The sequence below is a fragment of the Felis catus genome, chromosome A2 (genome assembly GCF_018350175.1).
Source record: "Felis catus isolate Fca126 chromosome A2, F.catus_Fca126_mat1.0, whole genome shotgun sequence".
Classification (NCBI taxonomy): Eukaryota; Metazoa; Chordata; class Mammalia; order Carnivora; family Felidae; genus Felis; species Felis catus.
In genome coordinates, this window is record NC_058369.1 from 96,038,453 (window position 1) to 96,062,732 (window position 24,280).

The 24,280-nt window shown below is 38.3% G+C and overlaps 2 protein-coding genes across 5 annotated transcripts in view; one reads left to right on the top strand and one right to left on the bottom strand.

Annotated features, from left to right (window-relative positions):
- Window positions 1–7,111, top strand: RBM48 (RNA binding motif protein 48). Of its 2 annotated transcripts, none has more exons than XM_003982745.6 (5): window positions 1–262; window positions 915–1,105; window positions 2,812–2,957; window positions 4,426–4,991; window positions 6,860–7,111. In XM_003982745.6, the coding sequence occupies exons 1-5, from the start codon at window positions 152–154 to the stop codon at window positions 6,944–6,946; spliced, it is 1,101 nt and encodes a 366-aa protein (XP_003982794.3). In that variant the 5' UTR covers window positions 1–151; the 3' UTR covers window positions 6,947–7,111. The 2 variants fall into 2 exon arrangements, with proteins under 2 accessions (XP_003982794.3, XP_044908305.1); XM_045052370.1 differs by lacking the exon at window positions 6,860–7,111 and adding an exon at window positions 5,100–6,058.
- Window positions 4,453–24,280, bottom strand: part of LOC101086547 (EF-hand calcium-binding domain-containing protein 1-like) — a 27,025-nt gene continuing 7,197 nt past the window's right edge. The window contains exons 2-6 of one of the 3 annotated variants that reach the window (XM_023250345.2): window positions 20,531–20,686; window positions 20,124–20,228; window positions 13,103–13,254; window positions 9,526–9,630; window positions 4,453–4,814 (exon numbers count right to left, since the gene is read on the bottom strand). In XM_023250345.2, the coding sequence (XP_023106113.1) occupies window positions 4,776–4,814; window positions 9,526–9,630; window positions 13,103–13,254; window positions 20,124–20,228; window positions 20,531–20,686 (557 nt within the window). In that variant the 3' untranslated portion in view covers window positions 4,453–4,775. Of the gene's footprint in view, window positions 4,815–7,504; window positions 7,602–9,525; window positions 9,631–13,102; window positions 13,255–20,123; window positions 20,229–20,530; window positions 20,687–24,280 lie in introns of those variants that run through there. The other 2 variants (XM_023250344.2, XM_045052373.1) reach the window with 2 other exon arrangements.

Here is a 24,280-nt window from a genome sequence, read left to right on the forward strand (position 1 = left end):
CACCGAAGTCACACTCACAGGAAACGATGCCCGACGCTATCGATTCTCCAGCCAATCGTGGCACGCCTTGACCTATCTCCCCCTCTTATTGGGTGAGCGGGAGTGCGACGAGACGGATGTTGTCGTTTTTGCAAGGGGCCAAGCCGTCAAGATGGCGGCTAGTGGCGGGGAGCTTGGAGGTGTATTTGATCACCATGTCCAGAGGGCTGTATGCGACACGCGGGCCAAGTATCGGGAGGGGCGACGGCCTCGTGCTGTCAAGGTAAAGTGATTTCGGTTTCATCCTTTGTCCTTGAGAGCTTTATTTTCGCTGTGATTCCACATCCCAGCCTATGTAAATAAAGGTTTGAAAGGCTGCGATCCTATCCGTCACTCATTGGAGATGGATATGAGAATCTCTGGTACTCAAGTTACCAAAGATTCTCAAAAACCCTTCGGTCAACTGCTAGAACGTCAGCTCCGCAAACACAGTGCTTTGTGTTAGTCATTGCATCTTTCATGTTTACAATAGTGCGTGGTGCGTGGTAAGCACTCAGTGAATATTTGTTCTCTCTTTGTAGTAACTTCTCCCAAGCCAACTTCTGGAAAACATGTCGATTGAAGAAAATTTATTCTTTAGTTAGATTCTCGTGGGGTGAATTTACCTTTTTTTTTTTTTCTGCAGACAGGTTGAACAGAATGTTTCTTGTTTTCAGAGGCTTTTTTTTTTAAGCTTTTTTACTTTAAATTCCAGTGTAAGTAATATACAGTGTTATGTTAGTTTCAGGTGGGCAATATAGTGATTCAGCAATTCTGTATATTACTCAGTATTCTTCATGATAAGTGTACTCATTAACCCTAGAGCAGTTTTTAAAAATAGTTTTGTCCTAGGCTTTTTGGGGAAGTATATTTTTATGTGTTTGCATTTCTTTTAGGTATATACAATCAATTTGGAATCTCGGTACTTGTTAATACAAGGAGTTCCTGCAGTGGGAGCGATGAAGGAATTAGTTGAGCGATTTGCTTTGTATGGTGCAATTGAACAATATAATGCTCTAGATGAATACCCAGCAGAAGACTTTACAGAAGTTTATCTTATTAAATTTATGAATCTACAAAGTGCAAGGTAATTTGCAAGTTAAGCATAAGTTTTGTCTCCCCCATCCCCATTGCTATCATTTTGGCCCTGGTTTTCCCTCATTTATACCTGAATTACCCAATAACCTAATATTGCCCTGTATTACTCTGGTCTTACTCTAGTCTTAAGTGTTAGCCTTATCAAAACACTATTCACATTGTGTCATTCCCATACTTAAGAATCTTCTGTCGTGTATTGTGGTAGATTAAAAAATGGGTTTGGAGTTAAGTTTTTGAGCTCCACTGCTTGCTAACATCATGACTTTGGACAAGTTGTTTAACTTCAGTAAGCCTGGTTTTTTTCTATTCTGTAAAATCTGTGTGGTAAAAGGACCTATTCACTGAAGTTGTGTGAGGATAATGAGATAACCTATGTAAAGGGCTAAGTGTAGTGCCTCCTGTTCAGAATGCAGTAAACGTTAGGTATTGAAGTTCTTATATTGTTATGCATCTATGTGAATTGACCCCATTTTTTCCAGTCTTCTCTGTAACGTAAATTCTGCTCCAATAAGGCTGAAGTATGAAATGCCTTACCTAGTTTTATGTTGACCCCATTCTTGTCACTAATTTGCTCCAAGACTCATCCTTCTTTGGCTGTTGCCATTCATAGTTTCTTTATTATATTTTTTAAAGATTTTAAGTAATCTCTATACCCAACATGGGGCTCAAACTTACAACCCCAAGATCAAATGTTGCATGCTCTACCCAGCTAAGCCAGCCAGCCAGGAGCCCCATCATTCATATTTTCTTTCTGTACTACAAATAGCACTTGCAGCCTGCCACAAAAGCAATTGATTTTATGTGGTTGTATATTATTCTCAGTTTGCTCTTATATGTAATCTCACTTCCCCTAATCACTTCCCCCTAGCCTGCTCTTCATGGTCAGGGAAACATATTTGCTAGAACTTTTGCACCTCCCATAGCACATAGTACATTATGTGAAGTTCAGTATCTTGATTCAAATTGTAGCTCTACAAACCAATGTGAGCATGGCTAAGTTATAAATCTTCCTAGGCCTCAGTTTCATCGTAGGGTTTTTATGAAGTATTAATTCAGGTGAAGCATTTCAGGCACTGCCTGGTGCATGAAAAATCTCAGTATTTTTATCATTATCCCTGGGCACAGAAGTACTTAAATATTTATTGTAGTATAATGCCTGGCCAGTCATAAATGTTTAATAAATATTTGTTGAATACCATTCTTTGACTTTGTCATTGATTAGTTATATATTCAGCATTTACTCAATTATTGAAGATTTTATAATTATAATATTATTAATTTTTATATATGAATCCCATCATAGGAACAAAACTGTGGTGAAAAGACTAAACTGGGTATGAGCTAACTCTTAAGGGCCATTTAATTTAACACAGAGAAATCTGTATTTCATGACCATAGATTGTGTACCTCAGGTTAACTGCTGGGGATCCTAAGTTGGTTAAAGGGGGTCTGGATATGTGTGGATGACTTAGCTCAAAACCTGTTAGCACTATAGAGAGTTCTAAGTGTATTCCCTACATCAGTAGAATCAATACCATCCATAAGGAGAACATCTTAATTCCCAACCCATAGGAAGTATATACACATAACAAAAGCTGAAGTTTACTGTTTAGATCAATGCACTGTATCCTAGTTCAGCTATTATCCTAAGTAAGTCAAGATTAATAAACCATGCTATCATGTATTTCTGTTTAGGACAGCCAAGAGAAAAATGGATGAACAGAGTTTCTTTGGTGGATTGCTTCACGTGTGCTATGCTCCAGAATTTGAAACAGTTGAAGAAACTAGAAAAAAATTACAGGAGAGGAAGGCTTATATAGCAAGAACTACTAAAAATAAAGGTATGGAAACCCTGTTACTAAACACCTTCAACGTGTAAGGCACTCTGTAGGTATATCATCCCATCAGAGCTCCCACTCCGGTGGGAAGAAAGGCAAATAAATGATCACAATATTTAAGAACTCTGCAGCACTCTTATGGAATATGGGCTGGAAAGGGAGAGATGTTGGTTTGTGGAAGCCTTCCTATAGGATGAGAGAGGTGGCTGAGTTTTGAAGGAGTAGACATTACTCAGGAGGCGAGAGGAAGAGATGGAAAGGTAGGCCAGGTAGAAAGTTTAAAGGTCCAGAGGAATAAATGAGCAGTATGCGTTTGAAGGAACTATGAATAGTACAGGATAACCGCAACACAGGGATTGCAGTGAGAGGGAAGATTAGAGAAGAGGGCAGGAACTGAATCATGAAGGGCATTGTGTCACAGGCTGCGGAATTAAGGTTTGACCTAAAGGCAATGAGAAACAATTATGATTTGCAGACCAGTTACCAACTGCTAATCTAAAACTGCTAATTGTGGAAAAGTTCCACTTTTGACCAGCAGCTGGCCAGGTGCCCCATATGCCCAACTGAGTTTCCCTGACACAAATTCTAGGTGCCTGGAATGGAGCCATGGGCTTTGGTACATGGGCTGTAGGAACAGAGTACTCAGAATTGGACTGAAATAATGTGTGTGCTCTGAAATCTGAATAGTACTGGAAATCCACATTGCAAAATATCTACCCTTTAGTTGAAGGACAAAGTCATTGTGCAGACACCTACTGAATATAATGAGTGATTAGGGAAAGGGCAGGTGGCAGAGGTGAAGAGAGATAGAAGATAGGAAGACTCTTGGAAAACTTACCTGAAAATTGGCAAGAGAGCTGTTGAGAGTCCCTGATCACTTGTAGACAATGAACTTTTAACCTGTGGGATATGTGAATAGCTCCAGGAGAACTTAACGTTTGTGTGCCAAATAAAATTACAAAATATGGGTCCAGCCTGTTGCCTCCTTTAAAAACTAACAAACACCAACTAAGCAGCATGATACATTCATGTAGTAGAATGCTCCAAAGCTGTAAAAAAAGGAGCATTCTATGTAATGACCTAGGAAAAAAAATCTCTAAGATCTACAATTAAGTGGAAAACACAAAGGTGCAGAGAAATGGCTATTATGGGGGAAAAAAGAGGAGTAGGCAGGGGGAAGAAAAGTAAGACATACTGGACAGATAAAGTAAGAATGGGATTACTTATGGGCGGAGGGTGGAAACCAGGCATATAGGGGGTAAAGAAAGTGTGAAGCGTGACACTAATATACCCTTTATACTTTTTAAACACATGAATGTATTACCTGCTCAAGAAAAAAAGATTTTCAGGGTAGCATTTGTTAACATTTTAAAGTAGTGTTTGTTTTTAAAATCACACATTTCCGAATAATGAAAACAGTAAACGAACCATTTTTTTCCTCTTCTCTCCTCTTTTAAATTGTAACATAAAGATCATTACGTGACAAAGAAGAAACTGGTTACGGAGCTTAAAAACACACAAGATTTTAGACAGGACTTCCATTCAGAGACCTCTGGATGTGCAGCCACTTTGAACACTTCTACTGGCAACTCAGATCCTTGTCTTCCTTATTCTTGTGAATTGCCTTTATGTTATTTTTCCTCGAAATGTACATGTTCATCAGGGGAGCATATGGACAGGGCATCAAACTTCTCTCAGGATGGTAGAAACCATGAAGAAACATTGGAGCGTTGTATGCACAGTGACTCTTTGCAGAAAATACGGGTGAAACCGTTTAAAAATTCATCGGCCTGCCCTGGCGCACAGAAGGCTATTACTTCTTCAGAGGCAGTTGACAGATTTATGCCTAGGACAACACAACTGCAGGAGCGGAAAAGAAGAAGAGAAGATGATCGTAAAATTGGAACTTTTCTTGGAACAGGCACGAGTAGTAATGAGGTTATGATTGGGCCTCTGTTACCAGACTTACCCAAAGTGGATATGCACGATGACTCGTTGAACACGACAGCAAATTTAATTCGGAATAAACTTAAAGAGGTAAGATCATTTTTTAAAAAACTGTTTTAAGAGACCATTTGGTTATAGGGCTAACAACTAAATGGAGATTTGTGGCAACTAAAGTATTGTCATTAATTTTGTTTTCAGTTTTTCGATGTGTTTTTCTACAGTTCCTGTTGAATTAACTGAATCTGACGAACAGAAAAGTATGTGCTTTGATATCATTAGCCTTTGCTTTAAACAGTGAGCAGAACAGGGGCGCCTGGGTGGCTCAGTCAATTAAGCATTTGACTCTTAATTTCAGCTCAGGTCATGAACTCTTGGTACATGAGTTTGAGCCCTGCATCAGGCTCTCTGCTGTCAGCAAGGAGCCTGCTTTGGATCCTCTGTCCCCTTCTCTCTGCTCATCCCCCACTTGTTCTCTCTGTCTCAAGAATAAACATTAAAAAAATGAACGGAACATATTCTATGTCATTCTAGATATAAAACATAAAAGCAGTGGTTTCAGTCCGTGAGATCAATCTGTGAAAGTGGAGCCCAGGCCCTCTCTTTTTAAAGCTCCCCAAATGGCTCTGTTATGAGACAAAGTACAGAATTATTGTGTTGAAGGAAAACTTTTTCTCAAGTTCAGTGTTCTTACAAATTACATCAAAATGGTTTTTGCTTCTTTGATAAAGATAGCCATAGAATGAGGTGAGATTATTCTAAAGACTAGGCCCTAAGGTCTGCATTTCAAAATGTAAACTTCTTAAATAGATTACAACTCAACTGTCCTAATTAAGTACTAATTTTTTTACATATTTACATAATCATTTTCCATTTTCTAAGCACAAATAAAAGAAAGCTAACGTTTGAGTTAGCTTTTGAAAGATAGCTTTTTGTGGGGTAAACCTTTTATAAATCAAACTGAGGGAAAGGAACCTTCTTTTAAACTTTAACTCTGAGGATCAGAAAGTGCTTTTCACGCAGTTGTAAATGTATTTTACAATGTGATTAAGGGAATCTAAGATAGCTTCATTTATTTTATGTATATGTTTTTACCTGAAAATTACTATTTGATTAAGGATGAAGGCTTATGTTATAATATTAAAAGTCTGTGAACACAATTTCCATGCTTAAGCCTCTTTTTAAATGTTTGAGTTTGTGCTGGCCCTTTTCTTCCTTCAGATACAGTTGAACTGAGGCATAGATGCGGATACATAGCTCCCTCAGCCAGAAATGACTATATTTTCAAGAAAAAAGTTGTTAGGTCCAAATCCTAAGTAAGGAGACAATAGAACAACAAAATGGAGAAATACTGAATACAACTTAACACAGTTTCTAATAATTTTACATGTTAAGTGAAGACTGTCTTACTCTGCTTTAACTCATTGTCAACTCTTTTTCCAATGATGTGTTTGGTTTCACTTCCCTAGGAAATTGAGAATTATACCATTTTCTACTTATTTTTCCAATTTTTCATACTCCCCCCCCCAGTCAAGCCTCCATGTCTGTAAATACATCAAATGTATTACATTTGTAATACATCAAATGTTGATGTAAATACATCAAATGTTATCAGTGTTTCAGGTTACACAGAATGGAGATCTCTATCTGTGTCTATAAAATAGCAAGTGACTTCACATCTATAAAGGATTGTTAAAGTAGAGTATGTGTTTACTCTTATCCCCTCAAGTTTTTTTTTTTTTTTTTTTCTTGTTAAATGGCTTTAGAAATTTTACTCCCATCAGTGTTTGGACAGAAAACTTTGTGCGTAGACCATAGGCTGTAACCTGAAATTGGGCTAACTGCCTTAAATGTGACAGCAAGAATTGAACTACTAGATGTATCTCCTACCTCTCCTAATAGTTTATTTATTCTTGTACTATAAAAACTAAGTTTTGGTGGTTCTCTTTTTTTTAAACTAGGTAATTTCATCTACGCCAAAACCTCCAGAAGACAAGCTGGAAGATGTACATACAAGTCGTCCGTTAAAACAAAGAAGAAGAATATAGATTGCCAGCAGCAAATTATATTTTCTAAGGGACTATTTATCTTTTATTTTTTAGCCTATCATTTTAATTCTTTAAGAGATTTTACTGCTGGTATTTTTTAGTGCACTCCTCTTTGTGATACCATTCAAGCTATTGTATCTAATAAAGGTTCATCTTTTAAAATTAGCTTATCATTCACAGAATACATGTCAGCCAAATATGTTCCTTAAAAAAAAAAAAAAATTAAAGTTTTCCGGAAGCTCCATCCAGTGACTTTGGTTACATTTTATTGGCTAAAACTGGGCTCATGGCTGTTCCTAACTGGGAAGGTCTGGAATGGTGAATGTTTTAGGTTTCCAACTTCTCTGGTTGAGGAAGCAGGAGAAAAGAGGGTTGTGAAAGTATTTCCCACAGGGGCCAAGGTCGTTGGCTAACTTAAAAAATAAAATTAGTTTATCATTACTTAATATTACAGAAAGTGTTTTTCTATTATTACTTCTCACTTTGCAATAGTTATATGTAAATTAAGTGAACAAAAGATAAAAATTTTACAATGCAAATAAAGACAGGCAACCGGGATCTGTTTCTGATTTTAATGCAAGTATTAAGTGTTTCACATTCAAAAACTAGGATTCAGGATGTGTCTGAATGCCAGGGCTTCAAAATCAATACAATTCTGTAAAGTAAAAAAGTTAAACTATTAGAACAAAGCTGAAATTAGGAGCCTATATTCTTTAGTTAGTCTCTAAGAAGAATTTGCTTATCTATGGCAGAAACAAATCTGTATTTGTCAATGCTAGACTGCTAACCAGTACATTTAGCATACCTACATTGTTTGTCCTATCAGACTACAAAATTGGAAACTGGAACAAGTATGTTCAAGCTGTGTCCTTTTTTTTTTTTTTAAACTGCTAAAAATACCTTGAGAGGGCCCATACCAAACTGTCTGTTTTTCTTTTCTCTATATACCTAAAGGCCTCTTACCTAATGGATTGAATTTGAACATACCGGTTAAGAAGGTTCATCATCAGTTATGACCTGATTCAAACTTGCTGGGATGGCACCAAATGGTAGATGGTATTAAAAGAAGCTGGAGGCAAGGGGTTTGGCCTTACTTCCTTGTAAGGTAATTAATTATTTTTTTCTGCTGAACTCCCAGGTAAAAGACATGTTAGAGACCCAAGCATAGAATTGGAAAGAGCAAGTTACTATCTACAACATGCTTCTGACTTTAAGGTGCTATGAATTTCTACCTCAGGGTCGTATTAAAATGTAGATTCTGATAGTGGTGGCCAGAAGCTGGTGGATGATGGGAATGCAGAACGGTTTACAGTTTTCCAAGATGGAAAGCAGTCTGGAGAATGGTTGTACAACATTGTGAATGTACTTAACATCACTGAACTGTATGTTTACAATTGGTTAAGATGGGTAAATTTTGTGTTAGATGTATTTTACCACAACTGAAAAAAAAATTATCTGACAGCCTTAAAAGGAGGAGCTGCTCAGTGGGTTCAGTTTTGTTGAATGGATTCCTGATCTTCTCAGGACTTTGCAGGACCTTTCCAGTGACCATGTGGAAGCCAGCATGCCTCCCTATCCCCACCAACATGCACAATATTTGATCAAGATGAGTGGAAGTAACCTTTGCTGTGTCAAGCATCATAAAAACAACAACAACAACAACAACGATTGAGTCAGTTGGTTTGGGTTGGGGCCTGAGATTCCCCATTTTCCCCAAGTTCTTAGGTGACACCATTGCTGCTGGTGAGTAGCAAGGTTCTCAGTAACTGGGCTACTGAGTTCTGGGAGCAACTGGAGATCTGTTGGTGTTCCATCTGACCTAAGTAGCTGCTCCAATCCAGTCCATTCTATGTGGCTTCCTCCATCAGTCTCAAAATGAGAAGTGTGCCTTTCACACACTGCATTTTACTATTTATTTCCAGGAATAAACTACAGTGGGACAAGTTAGAGAAATGAGCCGAAGATAGCATAGGAGAACTTAACATGCAAGTTTGTGCATAAAATCGCCATCTAGATCACTGCAGAGAATTAAAAAGTTTCTACTTTCTTCTTCAAAGGAAGAATTAAAGGAAATTTTAATGTGTCAAATTATTAGGCTGGCTCTTCTGGCTCAGAAAACTTGTCAAATTCATACATGAAAAGCCTTCCTAAGCACAAATACTATAAAGTACTTTAAATGTATTCAAGATTTTTAATAATGATTCTCATGGTTTGGCAACATTTGGGTTGAAAGAGATCAAATTTTGTCCTGGCAGTTATGGTGGGTACTTGCTGAGTACACTGTTCAATGTTCTATCCCTTAAGCATGCCAATAGACTCTAGTTTTCTTTGGGAAAATATTAACATACAAGAAATCAGGAATTGTGGATAGCTAAAGAGGCTGCAAGCTCAAAAAGTCTGTTGAATAGAATCCTCACTATTGTTGATTCCCAAAACGTGAGGATGGAGCTGAGATTGTCATGGTTGCCTGAACTTCAGCTGTGGGCTAAAGCCCCTACAGAGGTGAGTGTCCAGCAGGTATTACTGTCTGATCCCTTAAAAACTTTGCTCTTAACCACTTTGAGCTATTGGCACTGTACCTTTGCTTCTGGTAAACACGGTCCAAATACCTCCAACAAAAGTCTCTCTTCTCTAACTGCTTTTTCAAAGTCTGCAAAAGATATCTTGCCATCGTTGTCATAATCCTAGAGAGGAAGATGAGTTCTTGATAAATGATAGAGTAGTTTTTAATTTCACATGGAAAATAACTCTTTGCCAAGTAAAACTATTAGTTTACATTTCTGCGGGCACTACTTACATAAATCAAAAGGTACTTATTTATCAAGGCTACTTACTTTATTCCTGGAAGTCTGTTTAGAATACCTGTTATTAGAGGTTGAAAGTTTGTGTCCCTCTTGCCTCTAAATCCAATGTTAATGCCCCCAATGTGATGATTTGGGAGGTGTCTTTGGGAGGTAATTAGGTTTAGATGAGGTATTGAAGGTGGAGCCCCCATGATATAATTAGCATCTCTGTAAGTAGAGACCAGAGCTTCCTCTCTCTGCCATGTGAGGACACATTGAGGTGGTGGCTGTCTGCAAGCAAGGAAGAGCACCCTCACTATGGAAGCAAATTGACTGGCACCTTGATCTTGGACTTCCCAGTCTCAGGATTTTTTTTTAAGATTTTATTTATTTTATTTCATTTTTAATATTTTTAAATTATTTTTGAGAGAAAGGCAGAGTGTGAATGGGTGAGGGGCGGAAAGAGAGGGAGACACAGGATCTGAAGCAGGCTCCAGGCTCTGAGCCATCAGCACAGAGTACAGTGTGGGGCTTGAACTCACAAATCACGAGATCATGGCCTGAGCCGAAGTTGGACATTCAACTGACTGAGCCACTCAGGCAGACTTTTTTTTTTTTTTTTTTTTTTAATTTATTTTTGGGACAGAGAGAGACAGAGCATGAACGGGGGAGGGGCAGAGAGAGAGGGAGACACAGAATCAGAAACAGGCTCCAGGCTCTGAGCCATCAGCCCAGAGCCCGACGTGGGGCTCGAACTCCCGGACCGCGAGATCGTGACCTGGCTGAAGTCGGACGCCTAACCGACTGCGCCACCCAGGCGCCCACAGACTTTATTTTTAAGTAATCTCTACACCCAACAGGGGCTCGAACTTACAACCCTGAGATAAAGAGTCACACATTCCACCAACTGAGCCAGCCAGGCACTCCCCAGTCTCAGGATTTTGAGAAACAAATTCCTATTGTCTAAGTCACCCAGTCTGGTATTTTGTTACGGCAGTCCAAGCAGACTAAGACACCTGAGTTACCTTAAATATATAAAATATGGTCGTGTCTCTAAAGGATTTATACTGTAACTGGGGAGTAAAACAAAAAGAGGACACATATTATAGTGCTACATTTGTGATAAAATCAGTGCCATAGGGCAAAGATTTTCAAACTTAATTTTTAGTAGTAGAATTTGTTCCTCAAAGGATCTCTGACTTGAGAGCTCATCATGTAAAAAGGATAAAAGTGAAGTTACTCACTTAAGGAGCAAGGCACTGGGAGTCAGAGCAGTAACAGTTCAAGATGGACTAGAATCATAAGAAGATGCTTGCAGACTACTGGGAGGCCTTTAAGGATGATTGAGAGGACTTTTAGGTAGCTGAAGAGGTCTGGGGTGGAAATGCAGAAGAATGCCCCAAACTGAAGTCTGACAACATGAGGCGATGTAAGTCAGGAAGAAGACAGACCTGCCTGGAGTGGAGAATTAATGACAGGGACTGTGGGGGATTAAATCACGGGAGGGGCAGGGGACCATATATGTAGATTATAAATGCTTTAACTGCTTAATTCAGTTTGGGTTTGATTTGATGGGTCCTTGTTTTTTTACTTCTGAGCATAACTCAGGGTTGCTGAGAGTCTAACTTAGAGAAAGGTTTGAATAGTTACCAGGAAAAAATTCACTCCAGGGGCACCTGGGTGGCTCAGTCAGTTAAGCGTCCGACTTTGGCTCAGGTTATGATCTCATGGTTCATGAGTTTGAGCCCCATGTCAGGCTCTGTGTTTACAGCTCAGAGCCTGGAGCCTACTTCAGATTCTGTATCTTCCTCTCTCTCTGCCCCTTCCCTGCTCATGCTTTGTCTCTCTCTCTCTCTCCCAAAAATAAATAAAAATTAAAAAAGGAAAAATTTCACTCCATAACATGTCCTTTAAAAAAAGAAGAGGGATGCCTGGGTGGCTCAGTAGATTAAGTGTCCAACTTCTGCTGAGGTCATGATCTCGCAGTTTGTGGGTTTGAGCCCTGCATCGGGCTCTGTGCTATAGCTCAGAGCCTGGAGCATGCTTTGAATCCTGTGTTTCCCTCTCTCTCTGCCCCTACCCCGCTCATGCGCGCATGCTCCTCTCTCTCTCTCAAAAATAAGTAAACATTAAAAAAAATTAAAGGGGTGTCTTGGTGTTTCAGTCAGTTAAGTGTCCGACATTGGCTCAGGTCATGATCTCATCATGGGTTTGAGCCCCCGCATCAGGCTCTGTGCTGACAGCTCAGAGCCTGGAGTCTGCTTCAGATTCTGTGTCTCCTTCTCTCTTTCTGCCCCTCCCCTGTGTTCATGTTCTGTCTCTCAAAAATAAATAAATGTTAAAAAAAAATTGTTTTTAATTAAACAAGAAAAGAGTGAATTTGGAATTGGGGAAAATACTGTCTCTCAAGAAGTCTACCCTCAGCCCTAGCAGTGGCTAGTGAGAGTAATTCCTAATCCCAAGAAGGCTCTGCACCACAAGGGTAGATGTGGAGCTTGAACCCACAAAACCCATGAGATCATGATCTGAGCTGAAACCAAGAGTCAGATGCTTAACTGACTAAGCCATCCAGGCGTCCCCAGTGAGAGTATTTCTGAAGGAAGAAGGTATGCTGGAGTCTGATAGCTGAATCTAAGACTTGGCAGCCCCCATCGTCTATTTCTTTCCTCATCTCCAGAGTAATGGAAGTGAGCTGGGTCCAGAATGCTTTAGAGTTAACAACTTTTCACTGGTATCCAGGATAGGGGCATAGTAAGAAAAGGGAAGAAATCACTATGTCCATAAAGTGGTACTTTTTGTTTCATTAAAAGAAGAATTCTGCACCCCATTTTCTATCATGATTTTGGGTAAAACTATTAGTATTTCTGTTTTCTCATCTGTAAAATAGAGATAGTAATTTCTACTGCATAGGGTTGTTTTGAGGGTAAAATGAGTTCCTATAATTAAAGTTCTATGAAGGCCCTTGGCATATAGTTAAGTACTTTATAAGGGACAGCTATTTTAATTATTATGTCATTTTGTTATAACGAATGTTTAGATGGATTGGAGGGCTAAGGTCATGCAGACAGACTAGAGTGGCATCCAATTTTACACAAACTGAATCTGCTGCACCACTCCCTCCCAACCCCCACGTTGAGTAAAATATTTTAAAATAATACAGTTCATATTTTGTGTAGGGATTCATTTAATCACCCAGCCATTCCATAAGTATTTATTGAGCACCCACTATCATCCAGGCACTGTTGTAGGCAATGGATAGAGCAGAGAACAAAATCTCCTGTCCTCATAAAGGTTACTTTCATTATAAAGGGAAATAAATAATTTCTTTGTCTTTAGCTTTCCCCAATATCTGCTTATAGGTTTTCATTCTTACCATTTTTTTCAGTGTTATATCTACCAACTCTTTTATTCCTTCATCATTCTCTTCTTCAGATGACTGTTGGTGTAGACTGTTCTTTAACATGTCAAATATCTCTTCTCGAGAAATGTAACCATCACCATTCAAATAGTAAACTTCAAAACAGACTGTCCAAAGCACAAGAAATGTAAAGACTTGGATAAGAACAGTTAAAATATCACTAGTCTTCTCCTTAAGTTATTTTAATATATAGTTTTTAAAAAGATAAAAACAATTTATACAACCTACAATTATTGGTCTGTATGACAGATGAATTTTAAAATAAAGCACCTTTTATACTTATTGGCACAAGATTAAATACTCCTTGGAATGTGGAATTTGAAATTGAGAGTTTAAAAATGTTATGAAACCTGAAACCATGAAACTGTTAGAAGAAATCATAGGAACAAGTTCCTTGACATGGGTCTTGGTGATGATTTCATGGCTATGACACCAAAAGCACAAGCAACAAAATAAAAACACAAGTGGGACCACATCAAACTAAAAAGCTTCTGCATAGTAAAAGAAACCATCATCAAAATGAAAAGACAACTTGTGAAATGGGAAAATAATATTTGCAAACAATATCAGATAAGGTGTTAATATCCAAAATATATAAGGAACTCCTACAACTCAATAGCAAAAAAGAAAAAAAAAATTAAAAATAGGCAAAGGACCTGAATAGACATTTCTCCAAAGAAGATAAATGAAAAACCAACAGCTATAGGAAAAGATGCTCAACATAACTAGTCATTAGGGAAATGCAAATTAAAACCACAATGAGATATCACCGCATGCCTGCAAGAATGGCTATCATTAAAACAAACAAATAAAAAATGCCAAAAATAAGATAACAAATGCTGGTGTGGATGTGTAGAAAAGGGAATGCTTATTTACCGTTATTACGATTATAAATTGGTAGAGCCACTATGGAACATAGTATGGAGGATCCTCAAAATATTAAAAATAGAACTTCCATATAACCCAGCAATTCTATGTGTGGGAATATATCCAAAGGTAATGAAAACACTAACTCAAAAAGATATCTGCACCTCCATGTTCATAGCAGCATTATGTACAATAGCCAGGGTTTGGAAACAAATCTAAGTTTCTATCAATGGATGAATAAATATAAATAAGAATATTACTCAGCCATAAAAAATGAGAAAATGCTATCATTTGCAATAACGTAGGTGAAACTTGAAGGCATTATGGTAAGGAAAATAATTGAGACAGGGAGTGACAAATACTCTATGACCTCCCTTATATGTGGAATCCCCAAAACAAAAACAAAACAAAACAAACAAGAAACCTGACAATAACAACAGACTCATAGAAAAAGAGATCAGACTTGTGGTGATCAAAGATGGGCAGTTGGGGGAGGGGGAACTAGAGGAAGATGGCTAAAAGGCACAAACTTCCAGTTATGAGATAAATATGTACTAGGAAAGTAACATACAACATGAAGACCATAACTAACACTGATGTATGATATATAGAAAAGTTGTTAAGAGAGTGAATTCTAAGAGTTCTCATCACAAGGAGAAATATTTTTTTTTCCTTTATACTTTTCTTCTTATTGTATCTATATAAGAAGATGGATGTTAGCTGAACCTATTGTGGTAATCATTTTGTAGTATATGTAGAACTGATCTGTATGCCTTAAATTTATAAAGTGATATATGTCAATTATTTCTCAATAAAACTAGAAAAATAAAAGAATTTGGGGGAAAAAAAGTAGTTGATAAAGATGCAGATTCCTGTTCACCTGTACCTAGATGGGAGAGGAAACAGTTACAGATTAGATATCAAGTGATCTTTGTGAGGAACAGATTTGATACTAAATCTTCATAATTAAAAAAACAAATAATTGGGGATGCCTGGGTGGCTCAGTCAGTTAAGCTTCCGAGTTTGGCTCAGGTCATGATCTCAATGTTCATGACTTGCACACTCTCTCAAAAATAAATAAACATTTTTAAAAAAACACACAAACAGAACTTTTCCTGATATAGCACAAAATAAGAGTATGGATCCCTTGGTGGTAGTAACTCAGAGAATGCTATTTTAAAACGTTCCCAAGGTAAAACCGATGTAGCCAGTTGAAACCAGTCTTCAATCCACATTGGAGAATCAGTCTTATAGGTACTTTACATTGTAGCCTTAATTTAAAAAGCAGCTCCTTAAAGGGGTGCCTGGGTGGCTCAGTTGACTGAGTGTCTGAGTCTTGGTTTATGCTCAGGATGATTCATGGTTTGTGGGTTCGAGCCCCGTGTTGGGTTCTGCACTGTCAACATGGAGCCTGCTGGGGATTCTCTCTCCCTCTCTCTGCCCCTCCATACTTCCATGCTGTCTCTCTCAAAATAAATAAACACTAAAAAAAAAAAAAAGTGGCTCATTAGAAATTTACATACCTAAGATTTTTCTTTCTGTCTTGGCATTTATGAACTATGTTTTAATATACTACATTATCTACGTTGGGGACTTCTTGTTTCTGTAATACTTTTTGTTGTTGTTCATGTATTTATTTTGAGAGAGAGTTAGAACACAATTGGGGGAAGAGAGAGACTCTCAAGTGCACTAACAGCAGAGCCCTATGTGGGGCTCAATCTCACCAACTGTGAGATCATAACCTGAGCTGAAATCAAGAGCCAGTCTCTTAACCGACTAAGCCACTCAAGGACTGCCCCCTGCCTTTTTTTTTTTTTTTAAAGTTGGAATACTTTAGGGGCACTTGGGTGGCTAAGTGGGTTAAGAGTCTGACTCTGGATTTCAGTTCAGGTTGTGATTTCCCAGTTTGTGGGATTGAGCCCCACGTCAGACTCTGTTCTGACAGCGGGGAGCCTTCCTGGGATTCTCTCTCTCCTTCTCTCTCTGCCCCTCCCCTGCTCATGCTCTCTCTCTCTCAAAATAAATAAACTTAAAAAAATAATAAAGTTGGAATACTTTGAAATCAATGACGATAATTTGGGTACTTGAAACTATTTATAAACAAACAATACCTTCTGTGTTCAGAGATAACCATCAATTCCAATTTGTAGATATTAATAGTCCTTTTCCTCTTCTCTGTCCCCACTGTTATTTCCTAGGTAACTTCAACAATCTAGGAAACTCTCCTGCCTCCATCCAATATTTCATTATTTATTATAGTTGATTCACAGCTGTCCTCTTAGGGAATGTTGGGGAGAGGAATGTTGCTCAGTAGACGATTCAACCTTAATAATACACATTCAGTTGACCTTAATACTACATGTCTCAACATCAGTTCTACCAACTCCACATGTTCATTCCTGTTAGCCTGCTCTTCCTTCTAGTTTCTTCCTGCTCAATATTTACAAGAATTAACTGAAATGCTAGTTATTCTGTGGAAGTGTCTTCTGATCCACCAGATCCACTAGAAAGCACTTTCTCATCACTCCCATATAGTATTTTGAAAATACATAGATTTTGAAGTAATCATGTTATATTATGGTTATTGGTTTATATGTATTATGTGACCCAGAACTGAGCATCTCCTGTAGAATGACACAAATAAAAGACAATAATTGTATAGACTTCAAAAAAAATGTGATGAAGCTGCAATAAATGAGATCTCTTTTTACTTTTAAATTTGCTTTTTTTTTTAAGTTTATTTATTTATTTTGAGAGAGAGCTAGGGAGGGGCAGAGAGAGGGAGAGACAATCCCAAGCAGGTTCCACACAGTCAGTGAGGAGCCCGATGCGGGGCTCAAACCTATGAACTGTGAGGTAATGACCTGAGCTGAAACCAAGAGTCAGACACTTAACCAAATGAGCCAGCCAGGTGCCCCAATAATTTCTTTTTAAGTAAACTCTATACCCAACATGGGGCTAGAACTCACAACCCAGAGATCAAGAATCGCGTGCTCTACTGACTAAGCCAGTCAGGTACCCCTAGAAGTAAATATTTTTTTTAAACCTTTGGTCATGCAATACATATATACACATGTGTACACATACGTGTGTGTATATCTCATTAGTATTCTCTTACATAGAGTACAAAAACTAAGTACAAACTTCAGCATATCACTGGCAAAGAACATTTTTCAGTATATCTGTGTAGTGAGTCCATCATCTCCTTGGAAGTCTGCCCATCTGCACTACCCAAAATGACCACTCTCTCCCTGAAGAGGGACTTCTGTGACTTCTATACATTCATTCATGCCACAGATGACCTTACTCAGGTCCTGAGAATACAGTAATGAAGGAGCTCTTCTGGAGTTCGCAATCTAGTTAAATGTTTTAGCAAAAGCAATAGAATCAATATAAAATTCCAGAGTATCAGATTAGCTGTGTCTTTTTGTTGAGTTTCTTCAATCCATAGCATACATGTGATGTGGGGAACAAAGGCAAAAAAAAAAAAAAAAAATTAAATTTCCTGACAACTCGTAGTGCATGGACAAGTCCTTGAGATAGACAGAGTGACTTTCCTTTAAGAACTCAACTGCCTCTATGTCGATACTTTGCTATGGGCAAAAGGCAGTGTTAACATCAACCCAACCTCCAGTAGTCTCCTTCAATAAATAAAAATTTCTTTGGTAACCAGTTCCTTTTTCTCTACCCCCGCCCCCTGCCAAGTTGTATGTTAGTAAACAGTGGGCATATGACCCACTGGTATACATCTGAAGGGTCGGATGACTAAGGTTTTATTAGACAGTAGTAAATGACTTTTTCCTAACAGCCCCTCAAGGGTCTGGAAACCTTGCTTCCAAATTCCTTAGAGACTTATGCTATCCCTAACCCCCTCCAAACTTGAAAGTATATAATCAGCCACTGTCACAACCCCAGTGCAGTTCTTTCTCCCCACAGGTCCTGTCCCCTGCTTTAATAAAACCACCTTCTTGCACCAGAGGTGTCTCAAGAATTCTTGCTTGACTGTTCACTCAGAACCCCACCATTTCCTCATCACATGCAGCTCAACCCTATGAGAAGTGGCATTTTTCCCAAATTAACATATCTTGAAATATATATGAAACAGTTTTAGGAAGTAGGATTAGAGGAGGAAAATTCATTGACAGCATGATGCTATTCAATCACATACAGCTGTATTCAGTGTCACAGCCATTTTCACCATGTATTAGTATTACCATAAGAATTTACATCCATGAAAACTTAGCTTTTCACTTCTTGGTGAGACTTCTGTATAAGAGTGCTGCAACAACCTTAAGTAGCAACTATATTTCAATGTTATCCTGTGAAAAACTGGAGAAAAGTTAAGGAAAAAAAACCCCCACATAATGATGAATGTCAATTTTACCTCAAAAAAAAAAAAAAAAAAAAAAAAAAAAGAAAGAAAGAAAAAAAAATTAAAAGAAAAAACACAAAACAAAAAATTGTAAATGTCAAAGAAAGTTGGTGATTTTTTTTAATGTTGCTATCATTTTTTAAAATGTGTGTTTAAGAGGCACCTGGGTGGCTCAGTCGGTTAAGCCTCTGACTTTGGCACAGGTCATAATGTCAATGATTCGTGGTTTCAAGCCCCATATAGGGATCTGTGCTGACAGCTCAGAGCCTGGAGCCTGCTTCAGATTCTGTGTCTCCCTCTCTCTCTGCCCCTCTTCCACTCGCACTCTGTCTCTCAAAAGTAAATAAATACCTAAAATTTTTTTTTTTAATTTTTTTTTTTCAATGTTTATTTATTTTTGGGACAGAGAGAGACAGAGCATGAACGGGGGAGGAGCAGAGAGAGAGGGAGACACAGAATCGGAAACAGGCTCCAGGCTCCGAGCCATCAGCCCAGAGCCTGACGCGGGGCTCGAACTCACGGACCGCGAGATCGTGACCTGGCTGAAGTCAGACACTTAACCGACTGCGCCACCCAGGCGCCCCAATACCTAAAATTTTTAAAAATAAATAAGTAAAATGTGTGTTTAACTTTAGGGATCTTTTTTTCAACATTCCAAATCCAAATTTAAGTGGAAGAACAAGGGATAAAGATTTGTTTACTTACTCAGCATTCTGCAGTCTTTTCCTAAGCAATTTGACACTTTAAGCAATTGTTCCCTAGAAAACTGTCATTTAAAATTGTTCCTATTCTTGGGGCGCATGGATGGCTCACTTGGTTGAGCATCCAATTTTTGGTTTCGGCTCAGGTCATGATCTGATGGTTTGTGTGTTCAGGCCCCATGTTGGTCTCTGTGCTGACAGTGCGGAGACTGCTTGGGATTCTCTCTCCCCCTTTCTCTCTGCTCCTCCTGAATTCTCTCTTTCTCTCTCTCTCTCTAAATAAATAAACTTAAAAAAATTGTTCCTATTCTCATTCCTGGGTTCCTCACCCCAAAACCTGGACCCAGAGGTATAAAACATAGAAAATACACATCACAACAATGGTACAGGCGAGGTGAGGCCAGAGCTATTCACTTCTAGGCAAAATTGTGAATGGGAAGATTTTTGTCTTTGGAATTACTAACATATCTTTCCTGTAGGAAATTCTCTCTGTAACCATTCTCCCTGTGGGCATTCTCTGTCCTCAATCTCTTTTCCTCTCTTCACTGATCTACACAAATTTTAACACTAGAATATTGGTGGTTAATGTGTATTTCATTTTGTTTTGTGCCAATCCGTCACATTTATTTTCTTTGTTCAAGAGATGAGGAATGTCTTCACTGTGACTTATGCACTGCCCGATATCAAGGCACATTTCCTGCTGAGCCCAGAGCCAGCCTGGGAAACCCGGAGTTGGCACAAGCCCTGACATTGCCTTGCTCGTCTTCGCCTGGGACTTGACCCAAAGACCCATCCTGGTGACATTTAGGCATTACAGAACCAGTGAAGGAAGTGTAGGTCTAAACGAGGGACTCTCCCAAGAAACAGACCACCCATTTCATTTGTTTTGATTTTTTTTAAAGCTGTCATGAACTATTTTTGAAAGGTTGCTATAGAGAACATTGATTTTATATTTTTAAAAATTGTTTAAGCATTCACTAAATACAAAATTGACACTGTATATTACTAAGTCAGTAATCACATATAGAAATCTTACACTTCAGCTTTTCTTCAAAAGTCCCTCGAAGAAACACTGATAATCCTTTAACCCACTCTTTCACATTTATGCAGTTATCGTGGTCTTTGTCAAACACAAAAAATACTGAAAGAAAAAGACCACAGAAGTATATTGTAATTTAAAGCTATTTTATAATTCAAATATATAAACCTTCTTCCCAAATTGAGAGGAAAAAAAGGTTTTGGCCATCTTTAAGAGTCAAAATTATTGGAAATGCATGTGTGTGTGTGTATATATATGTGTGTGTGTGTGTGTATATATATATATATATATACATATATATATATATAATTTGTCATTACAAAAACGTTTGCCACATATTAATTATGAACACCATATATATCGCCATCTCAGCTTGGCCCATTTCCATTTCTTAAGCCTCTTACCCCTGTTCATTAGCATATCGTCAGTCATTCCAAATACGCTGTGCAGGATCGCTCGAAAAGCATTACGATCTAGTCCAAGGTTATTAAGTCTTACATTAGCTCTTTCCACCAAGCTGTGAAAAAGTCTTATGAGACATTCTACTTCACTTTTTTTGACTGTAAAATAAAAATACAAATAAGTACAACTTACACTTACTCAATGAGTACTCCAATTAAAAATATTTTACTAAGCAGCTATTTTTTTTCCTATGATGCTAGATGCTCTAAGTGATTAAAAAAAGAATGACATCACTTGTTACTTAAGGGCTTATGCAGTTAAGGTGGGTGTCACCAGAAGACTAGTAAGACGCTATGTAAATGAAAAATTATGTAACATAATGCTCACTACTACAGACATGTGAAGAAAGAGAAATCAGTGTGGGAAAGAGGAGTTAGGTCATTTTCATGGGAGTAGACTTTGAACAGAGACTTGGAAGGATACATTGTATTTATACAGGAAGGAATGTGTTGGGGGTGGTAAAATGGAGAATTCCAGGGAGAGATAATATGGGTAAAGGAAACAGGTAGAATTGTGGTTGAAGTTGAACATGCTTTATTGGGAGCACAGCAAGTTAGGAAGAAGTGAAAAAAACAAGATTGAAGAGGACGGGCTGACGGCAGAGGGCCTTGAATGCCTAGTCAGAAAATTAACATTTACAGTTGATTTTTGAACCACATAGGTTTGAACTGTGGGTCTACTTAAATGCAATAAAAAATAAATACAGCGCAGTACTGTAAATGTATTTTTCTTATGATTTTCTTAAAAGTTTTAGCTTACTTTAAGAATACAGTATATAATATATAAAACATACAAAATAGGTTGATTGTTTATGTTATCAGTAAGGTCAGCAGTAGGCTATTGGTAGGTAAGCTTTTGGGGAGTCAAAAGTTATATATGGATTTTCAACTGTATTGCAGGGGTTGGTGCTTATATCCTACACTTTGTTCAAGGGTCAACTACATTTTACTGGAGCAGTGTTTCTAATGGACCGTCCAGGACCATTTGAATGAGAGAAATCCACAGCCTCTCCTTTGTTCAAAAGCAGATTCCCAAGCCTTACTTGACTTACCAAGTCAGAATCACTAACATCAGACCCAGGAATTAGCTTTTAAAAAACAAGACCTCGGGGCGCCTGGGTGGCGCAGTCGGTTAAGCGTCCGACTTCAGCCAGGTCACGATCTCGCGGTCCGGGAGTTCGAGCCCCGCATCAGGCTCTGAGCTGATGGCTCAGAGCCTGGAGCCTGTTTCCGATTCTGTGTCTCCCTCTCTCTCTGCCCCTCCCCCGTTCATGCTCTGTCTCTCTCTGTCCCAAAAATAAATAAAAAACGTTGAAAAAAAAATTAAAAATATTTCTCTAAAAATAAATAAATAAATAAATAAAATAAATAAAATAAATAAAAAACAAGACCTCAGTTGACTCTTCTAGGCCCTGAGGGTTGAAAAAGTGGGAGGGAGCTTGAGATGCTGCAGAAAATCAGTGGGACTTGGTGACTAATTTTCAAACAGAAATGTTCAATATTCACACACTTGGATTTCAGTCCAGACTTAGGAAAGGGTATTTTTAAAGAAGTGCAGGGTGATTTTAATGCATTGATCAGGACTGAGAATTAAGGGATTCAATTTAGCAGGCTACACAGTGTAACTATAAGCTCAGAAATATGACAAAAAGCTCATTTTTACCCATCTAATAAGAATTTATATTGAAGGCCTCCTGTGAACCAGGCAGTGAATACACCAGGGTTTCTGCTCACAAAGTTGTTACACTTTGGCTAAGAGATAAGAAAAAAACAAAGTGCAAGCACTATGATTGATGGTGTTTGGCAGTGACTCAAAGGAAGGAATAATCAACTGGGGAGGTAGCAGGAAATTAACAAAGGTCCCAAGGAGGAGGGGTCACTTGCCAGAGGAGGCAGCTTGAAGGTATGTTCTGAGAGCTAGCTGCAGATGGTTGGTATGGCCACATGGCAGACTAGACTTTACAATGGGGAGTTTCTGAAAAATTTTGGCTGGCAAGTTAACATCATATTTGCACTTAAGGAGGGTCACTTTGGCAGTAGATTCTCAAAACCACATTATGAATGATGAGTCCACATGTGACAAGGTTGTGTCTTCCCCAAAACAATTTTAACAGTCTATGCCATCCCATATGCTCTTTCTACAAAGACTTTGATACTCCTCTGAGATGGGATCTGTCTCCTTCACTTGAAACAGGGAAGGCATTTTCTGACATTTCAACCAGTAGAGCTCAGTGGAAATGAGGCAGTGTGACCTTTTCAAGGCTAGGTCACAGAAGGGGTTGCAGCTGCTCTGAGGACAAAAAACTTGGAAAGAACTCTCATAAAAAATACAGAGAAAGAGGAAGCTCAGGTGTGGATGTGCTGTATGAAGTGTAGAGTATGTTAATGTTTGCCTGAAAGTCATCCTGCTTAAATCTGATGGAGAATTATCGGGAGTGCAAACGTTAGCACCAACAATAGTTTCCTCCTTGAGGAAAGGGAGGTTTTAAGAGTCAGATGCTGCTCTGAGCCAAATATTCACAAGTCATCCAACACAGCTATCAAGGATTTTAGGCACAATCTTCAGCAGGTAGTAATTTTTTCTGAGTTTTATCCATGTAAGTTCACATTTCATTACAGCTAAAGACCTTACTCATGCGGTCCAGGAACCGTTGTAAATGATATTTGAGAGATCTTGGGTAATGAGAATTGTGAGGTGCTAGGCACTGGCTCATGTTATTTAACTTTATTTTGGGATAACTTTAGATTTACACAAGAGAAGCAATGATGATAGAGTTCCCAATCTTCACTGTTTCTCCGTTAAAACTTTACAGAACCGTGGTACAATTATCAAAATGAATACACTAACATCGGCACATTAACATACAGATCTTACCACTTTTCCACTAATGCTCTTTTTTTGATTCCAGAATCCAAGCCAGGATACATTTGGCTGGCATGTCTCCTCCAATTTATGATAGTTTTTAGTCTTTCATGACTTTTTTTTTTTTTAAAGTTTTAATTTATTTTGAGAGGGGTATGAGCAGGGGAGGAAAAAAGAATCCCAAGCAGACTCCATGCTGAGCACGGACAAGGGCTCAATCTCACAAACCGTGACATTATGACCGGAGCTGATATCAAGAGTTGGATGCTTAACCTGAGCCACCCAGAGGGCCCAACCTTGACTTTTCATTTTGCATAATATTCCTCAATTTGGGTTTGTCTAATTTTTTTTTTTTTTTGCATAATAAGCTGTGGTTAGGGGTTTGGGGGTGAATTCTAGAGATAAATTGCTGTTCTTCTCACATGTCGGGGGACACATACAAGGTTAACTGCTGAGAACTTTGATCACTTGATTACGCTAGTCTACAGGGTTCTCCACTGTAGTTGCTATTTATCCTTTCCACAATCTATTCTTTGGAAGCCAATCTTTTAGGGAAAATGTAATTCCACTTCTTGGGAAGGAGTATCTATACTATTACTTGGAATTTTCATGAAAGCAAGAGGTCTTTTTTCCCCTATTTACTCAATTATTTATGTCAGGGTGTGTGCAAGGGGGGGGGGGGTCATATACACTTGTTTTATAACAATCCTGTCATCTTACTCAAATTGTTCCAGTTTTGGCCCTTGGGAGCTTTCAAGTTGGCTCTTGTATGTTTCACATCACACAACCCCATTGGCTTTTTCACTTCTTTGCTTTCTGGCACTACTTGC